This window comes from Acanthopagrus latus, chromosome 22 (genome assembly GCF_904848185.1).
Source record: "Acanthopagrus latus isolate v.2019 chromosome 22, fAcaLat1.1, whole genome shotgun sequence".
Lineage (NCBI taxonomy): Eukaryota > Metazoa > Chordata > Actinopteri > Spariformes > Sparidae > Acanthopagrus > Acanthopagrus latus.
In genome coordinates, this window is record NC_051060.1 from 7263684 (window position 1) to 7284532 (window position 20849).

At 40.2% G+C, this 20849-nt stretch overlaps 1 protein-coding gene and 1 long non-coding RNA gene across 2 annotated transcripts in view; one reads left to right on the top strand and one right to left on the bottom strand.

The window, feature by feature from the left end:
- igf2r (insulin-like growth factor 2 receptor) overlaps positions 1–20849 on the top strand; it is a 47315-nt gene that overhangs the window by 16812 nt on the left and 9654 nt on the right. Inside the window, exons 9-41 of the mRNA XM_037085578.1 lie at positions 666–855; positions 1664–1767; positions 2224–2388; positions 3178–3321; positions 3421–3576; positions 3654–3791; positions 4423–4570; positions 5920–6088; positions 6224–6339; positions 6456–6615; positions 7164–7340; positions 7434–7529; positions 8235–8336; positions 8426–8588; positions 9307–9486; positions 9836–9982; positions 10107–10285; positions 10720–10807; positions 11495–11704; positions 11821–11951; positions 12544–12647; positions 13088–13221; positions 13339–13535; positions 14363–14489; positions 14638–14769; positions 16645–16804; positions 17626–17734; positions 18401–18482; positions 18610–18743; positions 19171–19320; positions 19406–19564; positions 19699–19909; positions 20581–20733. Coding sequence (XP_036941473.1) covers positions 666–855; positions 1664–1767; positions 2224–2388; positions 3178–3321; positions 3421–3576; positions 3654–3791; positions 4423–4570; positions 5920–6088; positions 6224–6339; positions 6456–6615; positions 7164–7340; positions 7434–7529; positions 8235–8336; positions 8426–8588; positions 9307–9486; positions 9836–9982; positions 10107–10285; positions 10720–10807; positions 11495–11704; positions 11821–11951; positions 12544–12647; positions 13088–13221; positions 13339–13535; positions 14363–14489; positions 14638–14769; positions 16645–16804; positions 17626–17734; positions 18401–18482; positions 18610–18743; positions 19171–19320; positions 19406–19564; positions 19699–19909; positions 20581–20733 — 4815 coding nt within the window. The remainder of the gene's footprint in view (positions 1–665; positions 856–1663; positions 1768–2223; positions 2389–3177; positions 3322–3420; positions 3577–3653; positions 3792–4422; positions 4571–5919; positions 6089–6223; positions 6340–6455; positions 6616–7163; positions 7341–7433; positions 7530–8234; positions 8337–8425; positions 8589–9306; positions 9487–9835; positions 9983–10106; positions 10286–10719; positions 10808–11494; positions 11705–11820; positions 11952–12543; positions 12648–13087; positions 13222–13338; positions 13536–14362; positions 14490–14637; positions 14770–16644; positions 16805–17625; positions 17735–18400; positions 18483–18609; positions 18744–19170; positions 19321–19405; positions 19565–19698; positions 19910–20580; positions 20734–20849) is intronic.
- Positions 12535–19525, bottom strand: LOC119012102. The gene is made up of 5 exons (XR_005072366.1): positions 19388–19525; positions 18584–18738; positions 13327–13510; positions 13005–13158; positions 12535–12641 (listed from the first exon to the last, which is right to left on the bottom strand). It is a non-coding gene; the product is annotated as an uncharacterized LOC119012102 (long non-coding RNA).

Here is a 20849-nt window from a genome sequence, read left to right on the forward strand (position 1 = left end):
CATCTTTATTATCTTTAAAGAAATAGTTCCTCATTATTGGAAATACTGTTATTCATTTTCTTGGAGAAACTTACATGTGATAAAACACAAAGATCGTCTTTACTATGAATGTTACGTCTAAACTCATAAGCTTCTTTTACTTAAAGGAACAGTTCACCCAAAAATGAGTCATCATCTTCTCATCATCATGTTGATGGAAAGTTGTAACTCGTAACAACTGAAGCTGTAGGGACTAGATAGGGACTTGTTTTGTGTGTGGAAAAACCATAGAATGGCTCCATACAATTCATCTGGTGTAATCCAAGCCTCTGGAAGCCTTGAGATCCCAAATGTAAAGATGTTATTTGCACCCTTGACATTCGACTTCTTTGGTTTAGCAGTTACAGTAAATATTTGGGTCATAAAAAAAATATGTAAATAACATCTTTTCATATCAATTTTGGATCTTTAGACTCCCAGAGATTTGGATTACACCAGAAAAACTATTTGGAGTTTCAGGAGAATGCTGCAACACTGTTCTGCTTTGAAGCTCCAGAAATGTTTTTTTCACTATGAAACCTCACCTGACTTTTTATCTCTATAATGCATTAATTTAACATGTCCCTTTGATACCTGCAGTAAGAAGATATTAATAAGTCTGCGGACAAATGGTTTTGTGTTCACAGCCTCAGATATTCCGTACTACTCACATTCTGGGCCCAGCGATGGTGACGAAAGCTACATCTACTACCTGAACGTGTGTGGAAAAATCCCAACCACAGAATGTGGCGAGGACAAGTACATATCGTCCTGCCAGGTGAAGAAGTCCGGAGAGGTGAAGAAGGTGGCTGGAAAATATAAGAACCAGACGCTACGGTAATGTGTGAATAAACAGTGTTTCATTGAACTATTTACCCGCTTTAGGTTTTTAAAATCTGTTTCCCACCATGGTGAACATTTTGTGGCTGGATGGTATTTCAAATATGCTGTAGCACATTATGTTGGGCAGACACTGTAAGGATTCGGTCACCCCTGACAAATTTTTGAAACTGGTCAAATTTCTGCTGGATTGGCCATTGTTTGAGAAGCAGTTTTAGGGAGGCCACAAACCCCAATTAAATGCCTGAACAATCAACGATCTGGCTTGGATGGATTTTTGACACGTCAGAAACTTTGGTCGCATGTACACAGTCGTGTTTCGGTGTCAATGAAAGCAACATTTTACATGTTGTGGGTCAATCTGTTGTGATATAAACCCAAACTGCAGAACAGACTCCACATTAACACGCATGGCTGCTCAACTTTAGTTCAACGCACTGGCAGCCAACTCCCATTTGTGAGGCATCCAAAACTTTCTGTTATCTGTTTGTGTCCATGTAATGAAGTCCACAAACAAACAACAGAGAAAAAAGAGACAAACATGATCTGATGAATCAGTAAAACCTGCCAAACAAACGTCAATGTGTCTTCTTCAAACATCGTGATTGATGTGATTCCCACATTTTGAGGTGGCCTGAATTTTTCTTTGATATTTTGACTCCATTATCCAGAAATGGAGAAACACCCAACAGTATAACGGTCTAGATTTTATTTATGAGCAATCTCCAGTATATCCAAATTTTCAATACTTTGTCACCTTACAACCCTGTTTTTTTCACCCCCGTGTTTATCTTTTCATCATCAGTTACTCAGATGGAGATCTGAGTCTGATCTACCCAGATGGCGCCAAGTGCTCCACCGGCTTCCAGAGAATGACCATCATCAACTTTGAGTGCAACAAGACTGCTTGTGAGACAGAGAAGTTTTGCCCTTTCATTTTTAACTTTCACAATTTCTTTTACTTCGGAGCCATCCAGTGGTCGAATCAGGAATTACACAATGGCAGATAATGAAGGACGCTGTCATCAAAACAAGCTCTTCCTAAATTCTGTACATACATTTTGTTCTGCATACTCACTTAAAGTAAGATTAATCAAGGACAGGATTCATTTAATTTTTGTTAGTACATTTAAAAAATTAACATTTACACGTCAAAATAAGGAAAAATATGACTTGTCTGCTGTTCCCTTGTTTCCTTATCAATGTCCAGTGCATATTATTTTTAATACTTTTAATCACACATGTAGAGACATTGAGATATTTTTCCTTTAAACTTGTAGATTATAGATTTCTTAATGTATTCAAAATTCATGAATAGTAGGAATGGTTTCAGAACTTAAATTAATTCATCTTCATCTTCTGCAGCCCATGGTGGGCGTGGAATTCCAGTTTTTGTGGCTGAGACAGACTGCACTTATTATTTCAACTGGGAGACGGCGTTCGCCTGCGTGAAGGAGAAGGAGGATCTGCTGTGTCGAGTCCGGGATGGAAACAAACATTACGACCTTTCAGCCCTCACAAGATACCCTGGTGAGTTTAACAGCTCCGAAAGCGCTGCAAACACAAGTGCAGGTAATGTTAAAATCACTCCATATCCTAGAGAAATCAGTAAGGATTTACAAATCTCTAAAATGTGTTTACTATTACCTATATAATCATAACCCTTTAGTGGTAAATACCTGCTGATAAATGTTCATGTGACATTTGAGAAATGTCAATATTTTAGAGGTAAGATCGGGCCTAAAAAATCCAGCCCGACCCGACCCAGGCCCGCAGGCATTAAAGCCCGACCCAGCCCGAGCCCGACCAATTAACTTGATTTGCAGGCCTGAGCCCGAAGCAAACCCGAAATTTCAAGATTACGTTCACGAAATGTGAGCCGTGCGCAAAGCGTGCTCTTGCTCTGCGCCTCCTGTTTAGTAGTAGTTATATAGCAATTACCTTACAGCGCCGCCTTCTCTGTTTTATCCAAATTATTTATTTACAACAAGTATTCCTTAGTTTAGTGTCCACACATCGTTTTAGTATACATTTTTATAAACATATATTTATTTTAAAAAAAGTCAGCGAGAGAGAAGCCCGAGCCCAACCCGACCCGAACGTAATGATTGACATTTTAGGCCCGACCCGACCCGAATTTCGGGCCGGGTCGGGCTCGGGCTCGGGCTAAAGTTCTTACCTCTACAATATTTGTCCTCAAAAAAGCAACTTGTTCTGTCATTGTTCGCTCAATATTAAATCTTTTCCATTCAGTCTGTTGTTAAGAAACATTTCTTGCTGAACAATCACCTTCCTCTGCATCTCTGTATGTTGCTTCAGGGCCCGATTCCAGCGGGAACTGGGAGGCTGTGGACGCTCAGTCTCCGAGGTCGGACTCACGTTTCTACCTGAACGTCTGTCACAAAGTCATCCAGTCGGGAGCTGCTGCTGGCTGCCCGATGAGTGCCTCCATCTGTGCCGTGGGTAAGAGTCTCCACTAGGATCTAAACAAATTATCTTTACAAATGGATGACATATTCCATCATTACAGTGCACATAATCAGTTGTGTCTCTCTGCCTCAGATAAGGAAAACAGGCACTTCAGTCTGGGCAGCTTCCTCTCCTCTCCCCATAAGGCTCAACTAGGAAATGACATTAGACTGGTCTATACTGAAGGAAGTTTTTGCGACAATAAAAACTCGAGGATCCAAACCATCCTGACACTCAAGTGCAAACCAGGTAGGCTGACCGGAGAAAAGTTATCTGTTTGGTTGTGATGCTGTTGCGGCTATCACATTTTTCTTGTCTTCTTGCAGGAGATCTGGAGAGCGCTCCCGTCCTCCGTAGCATTTCCTCTGATGGATGTAAGTACGAGTTGGAGTGGTACACCGCCGCCGCCTGCGTCCTCTCGAAGACGCAGGGAGACGACTGCAAGGTGGAGGACGCTCAGGCTGGTATGACACAAAAACAGAACGTTTTATCGGGGTGGTTTCTCTCTGATCAATATTTCACTTGAACAAAAATAAACACGGCTGTGAAGGAAAGATGATACGGCAACAGCGTTAATGGGGAAAGTCTATCAGTGGAAAAACGATTAAATGACATTAAAGGTCTTTACTGTTTTCCAGTAAAGTCTTTAGAGCAAGTAGGGAGAGATTTATCATGTATTTAAACCCTGATTTTTGTTCAGCTGATCAGTGATCTTGTCATCATGAACAGGCTTTCCTTTAGGGTTACAACCAACAATTATTTTTCAGTTAATATGATATGTATTGTCTTGATTAAGTTTGGCCTATTAAAAAAACATCAAAGACTTCTCATTTGTAGCTGGCCATGGTCCTCACCTCTGCCTGTTACAATCAACTTCTTGGGGAAACCCTGATTTGCCAGGTCACTGTTTCAGCTCCACTTTGACCATACATTTTGTATTATGTAATTGTTGAGCTCACATGGGAATCATTAAAAAGTGTGCTTGTGCTGCCACCTAGCTGTAGCTGCATAATCTGCACCACTAGGCCAAACACTGATGGGAGTCAGCTTCTTTGACTTAATCTTCCTCTCTAACTAGCCTCTGTTGCTCCGCAGACCTTTCCTTCGACTTGTCGCCGCTCAAAAAAGACGGCGGCTACTACAACCTGACCAGTGGCAACTACGATTACTTCATAAATGTGTGTGGTCCTGTCAACATTGCCAACTGTCCCGAAAAGGCCGGAGCATGTCAGGTTGAAACAAGGTAAGAAGGACTTTAAAATAAATAAATGTTTTTTCTCATTGTGGTGGATTGCAGTTGCCTGTCAAATGTGTGGGTGAAATGTATAGATGGATGTAGTTCATTGATCCCAAATCAGGAAATTCCTGTGTTACAGCTGCAGGACATCAGGCATGACACCCGATGGCAATACAACAAAATAATATTCATTGCAACACCAGCAGATAAAATATCTTGATCAATAAGTAATAAATAAAAACTCACCAAATAACAAAAATCAGTAGAAAAATCTAACGAGATATTCTCTTATTGATTAGCATTATGTATAGTGTACCCAGATAATGTTAGATAATTATGTATATAGTAAATATAATAGATAGGAGTACCTTGTTTAATCAGAGGAATTGCTTTGTGTATATGATGTTTTGGAGGCTCGATATTTGAACTTGCATTCTTACCATCACAGTCAGGTTTACTTTGGTTTCTTGGGTCACAGTTCTGCTGCTCACGGTCTGTATTATGCTCTGTCTTGTAACCAAGTGAATGAAAAGTGTAACTGACTGACGCAAAAGGATAGAGAGTTGGAAGAAAGTTTCACCTCCAATCTAGTGTATGTTCTGTAAAATACGTAAAGAGAAATCTGAATTAGATTGACTCCACCTGCTTGGATGGTATGATAACTTGAGCTTTATTGTGATTCAGTGTAAATTTTGGCAGCAATTTTAGATTTAGTCTTAGTCTTTAAACAAAAATGTCTATTATTTTTAGTCACATTTTAGTTAGTTTTATTCTTCGTAGATTTAGTCTAGTTTTAGTCAGCAACAACTCAAAAGACTTTACTCCAGTTTTATTCAAAGAAAGGTAATAACACATTACTTAACTTTTAGTCATTGCTTTCATTTGAAATGTGTTATGCTAGCTATGAATGTTACAGCTGCCATACCTGATGAATATAGTACATTCTTTTTGTAACTTTTATGAGAGAAAAAATTAAAAAATTTTAGAACAGAATGAACTATTTCTTTATCTTCTTTGACTCTATATCAACATTCAAGTACGACTTGGAGCACAGGGCAGGCTCTGACATAGATCTCTGTTCAGGATTAGGAATAGGGATACATGACATTTTAACAGAAATAGATGTACAATTGGGAGAAAACGTGATACATTTTAAATGTCCAACAGCCCATCACTAAGATTTTAGTCCCCTCCTTTCTTGTTGCTGAAAACAAAACATTTTGTCGTAGTTTTTATTAGGAAAGATCTGTTTTTAGCTCGTCATCGTCTCATCTTAGTCATGGAAAACAAGTTGTTGATGAACATTTTCTGTTATAGTTTTAGTTAACAAAGTTAACACTGTTGTGATTCTACAGTTCTTGGAGTCTCGGAGAAGCGAACTCCCGTCTGTCGTATTACGACGGCCTGATCCTGCTGACCTACAGTAACGGCTCCCGCTACAACAACAAAGAACACACTCTCAGATCCACACTCATCTCATTCCTCTGTGACCCAAAAGCTGGAGCTGGAATACCCGAATTCCAGGTACACTTCCTTCCTCTTTCCCCTTATTGTTTTGCTTTACAATACATGTCTGTGCGTTTGAGCATTTTCTTTGTGGCCTTCTGTTGTCTCTATATTATATACATCACCATCATTCATCTTGTCTTATAAACGCAGGCTGAGGACAACTACACCTATAACTTCCACTGGTATACATCCTACGCATGTCCTGAGAGGCCTCATGAGTGTTTGGTGACCGATCCAGAAACTCTTGAGCAGTACGACTTATCCAGGTAATGCAGGGGAATACATACACACAAAATCAAGAGAAAATAAAATATGAACTAGGACACATTAATGTAACCATCCTGCCCTTCCTCACTTTCTTTTTATCTTCTTCTTCCTCCAGTTTGTCACGCTCCACCTCCAGCAGCAACTGGGAGGTCTTGGATTTGTCTGAACCCAACAACCTGAAGAAGTACTACATCAACATATGTCGGCCGCTAAACGCTGTCCCAGGCTGCGACCACCACGCGTCTGTCTGTCAGATGGACTACACATATGAGCAGGTCTGTAACAGCTAAACACACAGCTGACTGACACAACTGGCGACATCAAAGAGACTAGATATAGAGCTCCCTCTGAAAGCCAATCACAAATGTTCAATTAAAAATCAGATTTTTTTATGTGTACAGCAGTTTCGGTACCTTTTTGCCTTGTTGTTTTGTCCTCTTGTTTTTTGTTGTTTAATCATAGTTATACAGTTCTGTTGGTTGCTTTACCTAGGGAGTAATTTCATTGATCGAAACTGCACAATTTAAATGTGTACATTTTGTGGTTGTTGTCTTGAGTAGGACCTCATTACGACTAGTAACCGCTTTTTGGGTGCTAATGGGGATCCGCTAAAAAAACAGGAGTAATGCAAAGCGGCCATCTCAAAAATGACCTCAAAATGTTAGACGAGAGGGAATCAGAAATATTTAATTGATACCCGAAGGGAAATTGGTACGCTACATTTTCTTCCTCTTGGTGAGATGTAAATAGAGAGGACAATAATGAATAATACAAATCACATATACAAGTAATTGAATATAAATTGGAGCGGTTCCCTCCACAGGGCTCCATGAAGGAGCGAGTGTCAGTCAGTAACATGGGTATGTCCAAGCGGGGGCCTGTCATCGAGGGACGGGACCGGCTGCTGCTGGAGTTCACAGACGGTTCTGTCTGCATTTCGGATGGCCAGAGGCTGACATACACGACACATATCCACCTGGTCTGCTCCAGAGGCTCTGAGGTAAGACCCTTGTGCAGTTCTGATGGTAACATTGATGCTGAATGTTGTTTTTGTGTCCAACACGTGACTCTGTTTGGTTTTCACACTGTGAAGTCAACAGGCCCACAGTTCCTGATGTACCACAACTGTACCGCCAACTTCAGGTGGGAGACAAGAGCAGCATGTGCCATCACCACCACCGAGAATGATGTGAGTTCTGAAATTACAACTATTTATTGATATATGCTAACTGACAAAGAAACTATTTTGCCAGATGTTAAAGTGGGAAACAGATATTGTTAAAGTCAAGAGTTATTTAATAATATATGCCAAAAACAACAATTTCTCTGTATTGTTATCAGAATCAAATCATGTTCTCTTCTTGTAAAACAAAATAATAACATGTTTACTACAGTGGCCCTGAAGTAATCAAATTAACACAACAAACAAATTGGTTATCACTGTGGAAAAACTACAACCACAAAAACAGAAAACACAATAACATTAACTTCTCCTCTCTGTTAAAATGACGGACAAGGCGTCCAATCTGCAATGGTGCCTGTCTAGAGAAGGTACCTGCCTTTTCTGGGGAACACTAATGCTTTCTCTTTTTATGATTATGGATTCTGTTTGTGTTAAATTGATCACTGACTAAATGCAGTGTTTTTAAACTTGCTGTTGTGTTTTCATTTACTGTTGTAGCTCACATAGGTTTGACCCAACCACTTTCAACCAATAATAAGACCAGTTAACCATCAACATGATGTCCTGCCTGTTGATCCTGTTTCACTGAGAAATATGTCACAATACGGACGTTGATATTCTAATGCAGTTTCATCTGGACTTTAAGATACTGAAACATCTGGAAAGATTGATGACCAGAAAACACATTGAGATGATGTCTTTGTTTCTCAGAGCTGTGCTGTTGTCGACCCCAACACTGGCTTCCTGTTCGACCTTAAGCTTCTGGCCTCAGAGAAGGGATACAAGACAAAGGCAAATGGAAAAGACTTTGTGGTAAGACGGACTTGCTGATACTTAAACTATCGAAACAAAAAATAACATACGAAACAAAAATATAATCCCTCTTACCGATCCCCCTGTAGGTGAATATCTGCGCAGACGTGGCAGAATGTGGAAAGGACATGGCTGGATGTGAGCTGGAAGAAGGGCATCCTGTGAGCCCAGTTGGGGTGAAGAAGACCCTCCAGTACTCCACAGACGGCCATCTCTCACTAACCTATCAGGGACAACTGGACGATTCCACAGGTAGCAGGGATAAACAATGTAGTAGATGACATCTTCAATGCAATAAGCGAACAGTGTTTTTAACATTTGAAAAGCAGCTCTTGACAAAGATGACATGACATTTCAGAGAACATTATGTAATTGTCAGTATTTAATTGTTATATGGTAATAATATTGTTTTTTTTTCCCTACTACTATTTATTTCTTATTTTTTTTAAACACACAAGTCACACACAAAGTTAGATACTCATCTCCTCTCAAAAAGTAATTTTAAGTTCACCCAAAAATGAAAATTCAGTCCATAAAAATATTTGTGGAGCTTCACAGCAAAGCAAGTCTCTGGAAGCCCTGAGATCCCAAATTGTTTTGAAAAGACGTTATTAAGTAAGTTAATAACGTCTTTTCAAAACAATTTAAGACCCTTTCTTACGTCTAAATCAGTACTGAAGCTGCTGAGCGAACACACGTCAAGGGTATAAGTAATGCCTTTTCAAATAAACTTAGGATCTAGGGCTTCCATTAATTTGGTTCATGCTTGGCAAGCTCCCCAGCTGCTACAGTACTGGAGGTGAAAGCTGCCATTTTGCTGTGAAGCTCCAGAAATTTGTCGTGGACTATAAAACAACTTGTCCATCGGCATGGAAGTGCATAAGTAGTGACTGAATTTTCATTTTTGAGTGGACTGTTCCTTGAAACATGTGAATATTCTCTTGACCCTTGGTTTTTCTTTCTTTATCAGCAAAGCGGGACACCTTCACCATTAACTTCGTGTGTGATCCAAACTCACACCGCGGCTCTTTAAAACTGCTGCAAGAGGACATGAGCTCTTTACCCGACAGTGTTGTGGTCCACGACGTCCTCTTTGAGTTCTCCACCGCTCTGGCCTGCATCCCTGCTCCAGTTGACTGTCAGATCATTGGTATGGACACACACACACACAGACACACACCTTAAATAAAGGGGAAAATATATAGAATCTGCACATCATCTGGTTTTCTTTGTAGTTAGCAGAGCACATTTAACAAAGAGGTTAGAATATTTTTGTGACTGCAAATATTCTTTTAAAAGTGTAATTTAGTTAGTCTGTTAGTTATCATTATCATTAAGGTTTTTGTTTGTCTGATAGTTGAAGTTGTTAACCCAGCAAAGTGACAATAAACCAGATGTCTGGAAGTGTTGGAGAGGTTGAGAAGAATGATGATGTTAACAGAATGAAACCATTTCTATAAGTAACAGCCTGTGTAAATAAACCTGTCTCTTATCTATAGATTCTCAGGGTAACGAGTACGACCTGAGGCAGCTGATCCGGGACGTAGATGACAGTCCCTGGATTGCCATAGACACAGACGGGGTCAAATCACGCAGCTTTTACATCAACGTCTGCAAACCTCTACCCACTGTGAAGGACTGTCCAGGTCAGTGTGCTCATCCACTTTACTTCCCCAAGTCACATACACATTCATACATAAGGTGTAAATGTAATGATGTTTAAATCAGCTTCTCAGATTGTGTTTGAATGTGTTCTTTTCGTCTCACCAGTGGGTCCTTTGGGAGCTTGTGGTGTAGTCGATGGAAAGGGTTACAACTTAGGATACGTCCAGTCGAGGCCGCATGCAGCGGAGGACGGCTCTATCAGCATTGTGTACCAGAACGGAGACCGCTGTGGTTCTACGTCCCGCTACTCAACACGCATCATCCTCCAGTGCGATGAAAACCCAGTGAGTATTAGAGGTCTACTGTGACGGACCACCAGTGTTCTCAGCTGTGTGTCCATAGCTACATCTTATGAAAATGTTGTGTTTTTTTTTTGTTTTTTTTTTACTATGAACTCAGACAGAACTGCTGCAAGTTTTTTTTTTATTTTGGTTTAAAAATCATCTGACCTTTGTAAAGAAACTCCATTTCACGTGACTGTCTACAGCATATGGACAGGAGTAGTGGGTCAAAACATATTAAACATTTTAGAATGTAAACTATTTTTAGCAACAGTCTACTTGCTTTCAGCCTAAGAAGGCATGTATACACAGAGACTTTTAGCAAACCAAATGCCACAACGAGCCGGAAATTACAGCTTGTGACACTTAAATGTTTTGTGCTTGTGTGTGTGTGTGTGTGTGTGTGTCTGTCTGTCTGTCTGTCTGTCTGTCTCTAGGGCTCCCCCATGTATGACCGTAAAGACGGCTGCGAATACATCTTCATCTGGAGGACATCGAAGGCCTGTCCTATCAGGAAGTCTCAAGGTAAAAAACATACATATATGACAATGTGATGAGAACTGAGGAAATATTTTTTATATATATATATATATATTTTTTTTTTTTTTTTTTTCTTCAGATATTTGAAGTCTGACATGTTTGGAATTTGAGCAAAAATGTCAAATCATCATGATCAGAGGATGTCTGCAGGTCTTTAAACAATCTTAATATGATTAAATTAAAGATCATTAAATAGTCTTTGATTTGAATTTGTGAGGTCTTAATTGGGACAAATGGTTGTTCTGATTTCATTTATCCATCTTTTAATATTCTAGTCAATATGAGTCAAGTGCTTTTGTTGTCTGATGTTGCAAATCTTTAAACCTTTGTCTTTTTACTTTCATACTCAGCTGTTCGTAAAATGTAGATTAATACATTCACTCGTTCCTACTACATAAAACATGAGACCACATTTATACCACCTACCCCCTATACTAACCTGTGATGCTTGAAGAAGTAAAGAGGATTTAAACATTGAATTTAGGTGTCTGATACCAGTAGACATCCTTGATCGGCTGTGGTGATGTTTAATAAATCTGTAAGGATTCATGCGTTGGAAATGATTAATCATATCAGAGACCACAACAGTGTGGAATGACAACTGATATTGATCACACCTCAATAAAGTAGAGACAAGACTCTGCGTGTCACTTACCAAACTCATCCTCCCAGGTGATAACTGTCGGGTCCGTGACCCCAGGACTGGCTACGAGTTCGACCTGAGCTCTCTGAAAGGCAAAGATTACCCCGTCAGGAATGATAAATACATCTACCACCTGTCTGTCTGCGGGCCACTGCAGAGAGGCATCTGCACCCACATCAACACCAGCAATGATACTGTCGCCTCCTGCCAGGTAGACGGCACCAAGGAGAAGATCGGAGGTACAGAATTTACTAACAAAAAACCCCTTAGCTATATATGCCAATTTGATTCAGTCTGGATCAATCAATATCATTATTCACGTATTGATCCACTTTGTGCTGTTACATATGTGCAGGACTGGCGAACCAAGTCCTGAGTTTTGTTGGAGAACAGCTCATCCTGAACTACACAAATGGAGATACCTGTCATCGGATCTACCAGAGATCCACAGAGATTTACTTCTCCTGCCACCGTGACAGACACCCTGTGAGTGTCACACAGCTGATCTTGGAGCGCTTACTTGGTTATAATAAGTACCAAATAATAATCAAGGAAAAGAAGTAATTAGCTCATGCAATCAATTCTGGCAGAGTTGATTGGTGGCTTTGACTTCAAGGGAAATATTTTTGTAGTTTGTTTGCACTTTAAGTCCAGATAAGACATTTCTAGAGTATCCAGCTCCTGTATTGTGGCATACTTAATTCCAGAGTCAGACAGGACAAGCAGATGGGAAATAGTGTTCCGTGTAGTTGCTGAAGCAGTTCAGCAGAGCCATTACCACTGTATTGAAGGGAAATGGAACAAAGTTTGAAGTGTTGAACACACACTATAGTTTACTAATCGGTGTACACGATTACTGGAGGTGTGATCTAAAGGGGTTAGAAAGAGATTTGTTACATGAGTGCACCAAAATACACATTCATACATTCATATATTTTTTTTTACTTACGTCCTAAACTCCATCATATCATCTGCAAGCAGACAGTTTCTTTCAGGTCCTTCATATAAAGCACAGAAATGTATCCCAGACCCTCAGCGATGGTGACTAACTGTGTGTTGTGTCGATTCACTTGCTCAGGGAGTGCCAGAGTTTATCAAGGAGACTGAGGAGTGTACCTACCTGTTCAGCTGGCCCACCGCTCTGGCCTGTATTCCGGTCAAAACCACCAGCTGCTCCTACAAGTAACAATCCACCTCATTAATATACGTCAGCCTGCTCTTGCTGCCTCTTGTCTTTTCTTCATCTTTTTTCTTTTTTTATTCTTTATTTCTTTATCTAAGTTTCTTTTTCTTTGAGTTTGAGAGTCGACATCTTAAGATGAAGTTGTCAAAGATCGTGGTTTTCCTAGATTTGATTAGAGGTTATTTTTACTCATCATGTGATTGGAGTCACATTGTTGAGTAAGAAATTGGACAGGTACTCATAAATCGTTAATCATGTTTTTATTTTGAGTTTTGATTACCAGCGCGCATGCTAGAGTGGCTGCAGGGTACTGACTAGCATTAAAACTGTCCAGTTACTATGATATAATTACCCACCTTTCAGAAGACTGCACAGAACATGAACACACCTGCCGCTAAATTTTCACCATCTGTGCTTCCGCCCTGTTCTCTGTCCTTAGTGATGGTCAGGGCCACTCGTACGACCTCTCCCCTCTGGCGATGGACTCTCGCAACTGGGAGGTGGAGCACTCTACAGACGACACAAAGAAAAACATTTACATCAATGTGTGCAGGTCACTGGTGCAGCAGGGAGGTCAGTGTGCTTACATGTTTTCATTCAGCAAAGTCGACAGTAAAACTGAAGCATCCAACTACAGCTGAATTTTCTCAAGTCATCCAAGGCTGACCCTCTGCTTACCATCCATGACAGGCTCATGGAAGTGTCCCTCCAGTGCTGCGTCCTGTATGAAGTTTGGGGATGACTATGTGAGTCTGGGACAGGTGGAGTCCGGTCCCGTGTGGGACAGAGGTGTCCTGAAGCTGCAGTACAGCAGTGGCCAGGTCTGTCCAGATGGCATCCGCAACAGGAGCAGCATCATCCGCTTCAAGTGTGACAAAGACAAAGTGGTGAGGGATACACATCTTCGCAAATGCTGGACGGTTTATATGTATCCTAGAGAGCCTCAGAGATGTCAGTCTGTAAAACATTTAATTTTAACCAGCCTCAACCTGCAAAATAATCACAATAGTTTTGCATCCAGTGATGTAACATGCTGGTCTAAATGCTTCAGGTTCAATAGCCTATACATAGTAACAAGTTGTTGTTATTATTATTTTAAAAAGGTTATATTGGGATTGTAAAAAAAAAACAAAAAACACTTCCCCCATAGTTGATGTCAGAATAATCAGATTCGGCTGTTAAATATGAAGAGTCGACTATTTTTTTTCTTATTTTTTATGCGTGTCCTGCAGCCCTGCTGGGGTATCTGTTTCTGATTCTGAACAGGGCCGACTGCCACAGACTAGTCAAACGTGACCCTGTGGTAACCACAACATGTGTACAGCTTTATTCACAAAAAAAGAAGTACTCTACCATTGGTCATAGGACAGCCGGAGTGGCCTACAAGTTTTGTTTAAGGGGAAGAAGCAGTAGAGTTCAGCTATGAGAGGACAACAGAAATCAGAACATTCTTTAGCAATAGTTTCAAGGCAGTTAGATTCTTTCATTGGAAAAATAAAACCTCAGATCAGCACATTGTATGACGTTTTCAGTCAGTGTCCTCTTCTACTTCTCCCGTCCATCTATTCATTAAATACAACGAATCAGTCATCAAACAGTGAAAACATAAAACATGGGGATCAATATGTTTTTCATCATGTGTGATGTTGCCAAAATATCCAGCCAGTGTGGGACTCTGTACAAAGTAAAATGTGTCTTTCTCTCTCCCATCCAGGACTCCCGTCCTACTCTGATCTCTGCCGTTGAGGAATGTGTTTACAATTTCCTCTGGCTAACAGCTGCTGCCTGCCCTCTAAACAGCACCCAGCACGACGACTGCAGGGTCACCAACCCAGCGACAGGTCAGACATCGAAACAAATCAGTGGTTCTGTACAGATTCCTTTTGATGACGATAGAAACCGGACACACGACATGAATAAATGACAGTACAGGCCTAGGTAACAACCCCCTTTTTCTTTTGTAAACCTTGTTCATCTCTTCTCTCGCAGGTCATCTGTTTGATCTCAACACCCTGATGAAGGAAGAAGGTTACACCGTGTACCACCAAAAAGAATTCAGGAAGATGTTCCGCATGAACATCTGTGGGAATGTGACCAACGCTGGATGCAGCCCAGGAACCGGTACGTACATCCATCCACGGGGTTCACTCAGCTATTTATTTCGTAACTACTGATTCATAGAATAAGCATCACTACTCCTCTATTGCACGTGTAAACTTGCAAAACCTGCTGATGGTTTCTCTTCGACTACTGAAAGAGTCAAAGGTCTCCTGCTTACATCACAAACCTCTTCAGTGATCACACACAAAAATCCCTTCGATGAGCCTTTAACCGATCAGAGCTGACATTTTTTTTGTTTTCAAAATGTGAAGCTGACCTGGAATAAACCTTTAACTACACTTTAAATCCTGTGGATCACTGATTAGTCAAACTCTCAGCTTAAATGATTTTCAGAGCTGCTTCCACAAGTGATTACCTCATATTCTGGTTGTTGGATAAATCACTATCATACGTGCCTGCAGAGAAATTTAATGGAGTCATTTTACAGATATTCAAATTAAAAATGTAAATATGTGTTAATCTTCGAAATTTACCCAGGAGAACAGGGGTCTCAAGCTCAAATTAGCTTGGGGCCACTGCTGGTATTAACATCTCACAGGGGGGTCATTTCAACATTCATGTACTACATAGACACATCAATCAGTTTACCATTCAGTTTTAATGCGGCAGTGGCTTGCAGAGACAGACCAAAAGGTTTTTCTAGCTTTCAGTTGCGGGCCGGTGTTCTTTCTCTGCCTTGCTGCGTACCATCTCTGCCACAAATGCAAACATAGAAATGTACCAGAGTACTTGTACCTTTGGAAATGAATAAATAATATATGCTACAGAATATAAGGGGAGTAACCCATACTGGTGCAGTACCACATTTAAAAGTTTAAAAAATATGGGTGTGCAGTATTAGATCGAGAAGAAAATGTTTCTGTGCATATAACAGATCAGGTCAAATAGAATTTGAGTTTTAATTTGGGAGAAAAAGTGCTTTAATTAATGGCGAAGGAAAAACAGGTGTTTAGCTTTTTCATTTTTCGTAGGCTTGTTTAAGAAGTTACACTCTAATGGAAGAGTTTCTGACTTTTTAACGGACAAGCTTTGCATATTCCAGCATAAATTTTCTTGCAACAAATTCAGCTAACTACAATTAAGGAGAGGGACTCATTCATTCACCTCTCTCCTGGTTACAGTTTAGTTTAAATTTGGTTTATATAACCCTGAGGGCATGTGGGCGACGTCAGAAGCGACCAGAAATTCCACGACCTCTCAAATTATTGACTACTCTGGGAGGCATAGAGAGCGAATAGGTCTGAATTTGTAGCTCTTCTTGCTGGGCTCCACACAAATAACATTTACCCAATAATATGAAACACATAATGTCTATTGTCATTTAAACATTAAAGAAAACGTAGCAATTGACAATAACTGGATTCATGCACCAGATTTTTTCACAAGTAGCTGAAAAAATACACATATTTCATGGAAGTTAGTAGTCATTAGAAGATACATCCTGGATTCTCAGCTCATTCTGAATCTAATAGTAAGAAAGTACTAATGCCTTTGCCTCATGACTCAACAGTTGTCCAAATGTCACTGAAATCTGGGAGATATATAAACAAAAGAACAAAAACAGTCAAAAACATTGCCTCCCTCTTTGAGTTAATAAAAATCTGTTTTATGTAACTGTCTTTTAAAAATCTAGATTTAATTATTCTTCTTAACAGGTTTAAACTTTGAAATTTGAAGTGATCTTACTGGACAAATTTATCAGTAAGGTTTCCATGTTGTCATTTTAAAACGGTAATGTACATAAAATGACTGAATGATCAATAACAATAACATGTTGATCAATAACATGTAGTGTATCTAATAAGTCTTTAGCAAAAATATATGCGATTTTGCGCAGTTCTTTTGTAATGACTGCGTGAATATTGTGTGTTGTAGCTGTGTGCATTAAGGATGCGAAGACTGCGGTGAGCGGCGGTCAGGTGAGCAGGAAACTGTCATACAAAGATCACGTTCTGGAGCTGACGTATGAAGGAGGAAGTCCCTGCGAAGCGAACCCCAACCTCCGCCACAAAACCATCATCCACTTCATCTGCAGGTACTCCAAACTCGCTCTGTGCCTTTGTTTGTACTTTTATGTACGAAAATTGATACTTCGGTTTAAACAAGCCTGATTCTCTTTGTCATGGATATTAAGCAATGCAACCTCTCAAGGGTGTCACTCACATAAAATCTGTGTCCAGCAGACCTCCACTTTTCATTCGCCACCATCCAGCTCACATTTAATTCCTATCCAGGGTGACATCATAGGGGTGTTTTAAAATTCTCCCCAGCTCTCAGGACCTCACCTCAAAAAGTTTTGCCGTTGTTAAAACTTCTTCCTTTTGTTGGCGACACTGCTACACATGACATATCGGAGGTATCGCTCTGTTCGTCTGCATCTATAGGCTTCCAGAAAATGTGCAGAAATACGGACGAAATAAAAGCAGTGTACAGACAGAGGACTTCACCCATATCCATATGCTTATCTAACGTTGACAATTAATGAGTCTTTAGCTTTGCCAGAGTTAGCAATAAGCTAATCTAAATCAAAACAGAAAAGAAGAACACATTGTAGTATAAAATCACGACAGCTGTTGTAAGACTTAAGATTTTACAGAATCTAAACACCATTTTTCACAAAATGGACACAAAGCAAGTCCATTACTTACTTTCTTATACACACAACGACATGCACTCTGGATGTGTTTTGAGAACCCTTGTTCCTCAAAGAATCGAGATAGGAAGTGGAAAAAAATCAGCCATTGATTTATATTATATTTGAATATATTTGAATTATATTTACTTCTCTCCAGGTTAATGAAACATTTTGACAATCCTTTTTGCTATGTTCTGAATATGTGCATTGTGTTCGTATAGGCCACCTAACATGGGCTCGGCCCCTCCAGAGCCGGTTCTCATTGACTCCAATGCGGAGACCTGCACACACTTCTTCTCATTCCACACACCACTCGTGTGTGAACAACCAGTAAGTACATTTGTATGTCTTCCAGAGTAATCAGACAGTGCCTGTCAGTGCTATTGACTTTTTAAAAAGTCAGTCTGTATTCATTTAAAAGTTTGGGAAACTTGAGAAGGTTGTCCAATTCAACACAGTAAAAATAAGTAAAGTGGATTTCCTTTTCAAAAGACTGCAGCTTCACTATTGTCCCAGAAAACTGACTGTGTTATCAGAACAGATACATCCAAACACAATCACACAAATGTTAGTACAGTCCCTTGGTTGTGATGATATTGCCATTTTTTATATTGATAATTCATTTCCACATTAAAATGAAAAAATATGATGCATTCCTTCACTGACTAGCATTAAATCGTCCATTTAACAGAGCAAATTGAATTTCTGTTGAGCACAGTCTGCAGATAGTTTCTTCAGAGACTTCTCAAGGATCATCAGAGGAATGTAGTGATGACGGCACATGATTGTCTCTGACTCACTTGTTCAATGTAAAACAGAAAGAAAAAAATATTGGTAGAAAATTTCTTTCTGCAGCCATTATGCAAAATAATGATTGCATTGATTAGGCCTCTCTGAGACATACAGTCTGTTACAGCTCAGTGTGTTAGACTTAGCCTGGTATTACGATCTACAAAGATGAACCACTAACTGTTCTGTTGTCATCTAATCTTTCAGGTGAGGTGTTCGGTCCAGAACAGCTCTGGTCTCATAGACCTGACTCCTCTGATTCATGTCAGTGGATACTACACAGCAACAGGTACAGTTATTAGATACCGTATGTTATGATTTGAATCATGTCAGTTGTTATATTCAGTCGTGTGTGTTATTTCTTTGGGTACAACATTCGTCCAGACTTACTCTTTCCTTTGATTGTGTCATTCCAGATGAGGCAGTGGACCAAGGTGATGAAACTCCAGACTTCTACATCAACATCTGTCAGCCTCTGAACCCAATCCCCGGGGTCACCTGCCCCCCTGGAGCTTCTGTCTGTATGGATCCTGATGATGGACCTCCTGTGGTAAGAGCAATTTACTTTAACCCCACTTTTGTGCGATTTAATCATAACCAGAGCCCTGACATTGGGACACATCAGATGGAACACATTTATGCAACAAATAGTCAAAAGGGCAATAGACAGAGCTTTTACATTCACTGATTTGGTTGACAGGTAAAATGCAAGTTTTACATGCTGCATTTGTGACATAAAATATATTTTTTGGGGGGGGGGGGCTCAGAATGTTTAAAATGCATATGATGGGATGTCCCTTCTTAAAAAAAAGAAAAAAAACTGACATTACAGAAAATGAATTAAAAATAAATACAAAATAATTACACAATCAAACCAACCTGATCCTTCTCCTGTCTCTCAATGATATATCTATGTTCCTTTCTATCTGTCAATAATTTTCCCTTCACCCTTTTCCCTCTTTAATTCTCTCTTGAAGGACATCGGCCGGACTACCAGCGGCCCCACGATCAACAATGTAACAGGGGAAGTGTCCATCACTTACTCCAGCTCCACCAAGTGTGCATCTGACCCTGCACAGAACTACACCTCAACCATCATATTCACCTGCCAGAGAGGAGTGGAGCTGGTCAGTCAGCGCTTTTAATGATGAGAATACCAACAGATGAACCATTACTGTTGAACAAAGCTCTGACCTTCATGTCTTTGTCCAGGGCTCTCCGCAAATGCTGAAGAGGCAGGGATGTGTCCATTTGTTCGAGTGGGCGACTCCCGTCGTCTGTTCAGACGCCACACAGACCAGTGGCTGCAAGCTCACCGACTCCCAGCTGCAGTTCACCTTTGACCTGTCCACCCTCTCTGGTGAAGTCCAGGTGAGCTCCAGATCGTTACGCCCCAGTGATCTTGCACACTTTTGAATATTCCACTTGTTAAATCTATTTCCTTTGGTTTGTGTTATTTTTCTCTTGTATTAAAACTGTGCTAAAGTAAAGTTTCTGTGCTTTAGGTCCCGGTAGGCTCCAGCATGTATCACATCAACATCTGCGGCTCAGTGGCAGAGCCGAACTGTAAGAACAGTGCCATTTGCCAGGTGTCTGGTTCTGGTTCAGAGAAGACTGCTTCATCATTTGGCATCAGCAAGGCCATGACGATGGACTTCAAACATGATGAGCAGGCCGTGCTGATGCAGTATGGTGGAGGAGATCTCTGCCCACCTGGTAAGACTGCTGCCAAAACAACCAAATCTTGCTGTGGCTTAAGAACAGGAGCCTTTTCAGTTTTTTAGAAGTTGGTTAACACTTATCTTGAGCTGTACAAGCAACACATTTTAAGACGAAACGTGAAAAAGTGCTGCTTATTCCCTTTAATCCAGCTCTAATTGGCTGTGATGGGAACATGACAGCTGAGTGGTCACTCAAATTTTCGCCCCTTTTGCAGCACGCGAAGGACCTTGACTTGCTAATCATTTTCTAACCACCTTCGTTGGAGTAGCACTCAGTTGGTGTTGAGTTTAAAGGAAGAGTGACCACTGTAACGTTATCACTGACCTCCATGTTAATACTAATATTGTGGATGTGCTCTGCTCCTGATTAACAACATATTCATCAGGATTTGTAAAACTAGGTTTGTAGATCTGAGCCCAGCTTACCTGCTGCTTTTAATAAAATGTCAAATCTAAACTTTTATATAGAAGAATGTCTAAATCCATTTCTGTATTTGTAAAAGCTGCACCAGTATTTCTACGTTGGTATAATTTGTTTTTTTAATTATTTAAAGCACTGTTAGTCAATAACATAAAAACATTAATACTGTGCCAGGAGCAGAACAATGAGATAAGATCCTCATTCTTAGAAAACAAGCAGTTAATGTACGTGTTTGTGTGTTTTAGTGACAAACGAGGGCGAGGTATGTGTGTTCCCTTTCACCCTCATGAAGAAGCAGTATACAGACTGCACCACAGATGAGAACACTGATGGCAGGAAGTGGTGCGCCACCACTTCCAACTATGACAGAGACAGGAAGTGGGGATTCTGCAATGCAAGTGAGTAGTACTGTCAGGAAAGATGAAGCACATGAACAGAAGGAGATGAGATGTCACAAATATTATAGACTGAAGCTGAAGTCTCCTTTTTTCTTCTTCTTGATAGTTTCAAATGC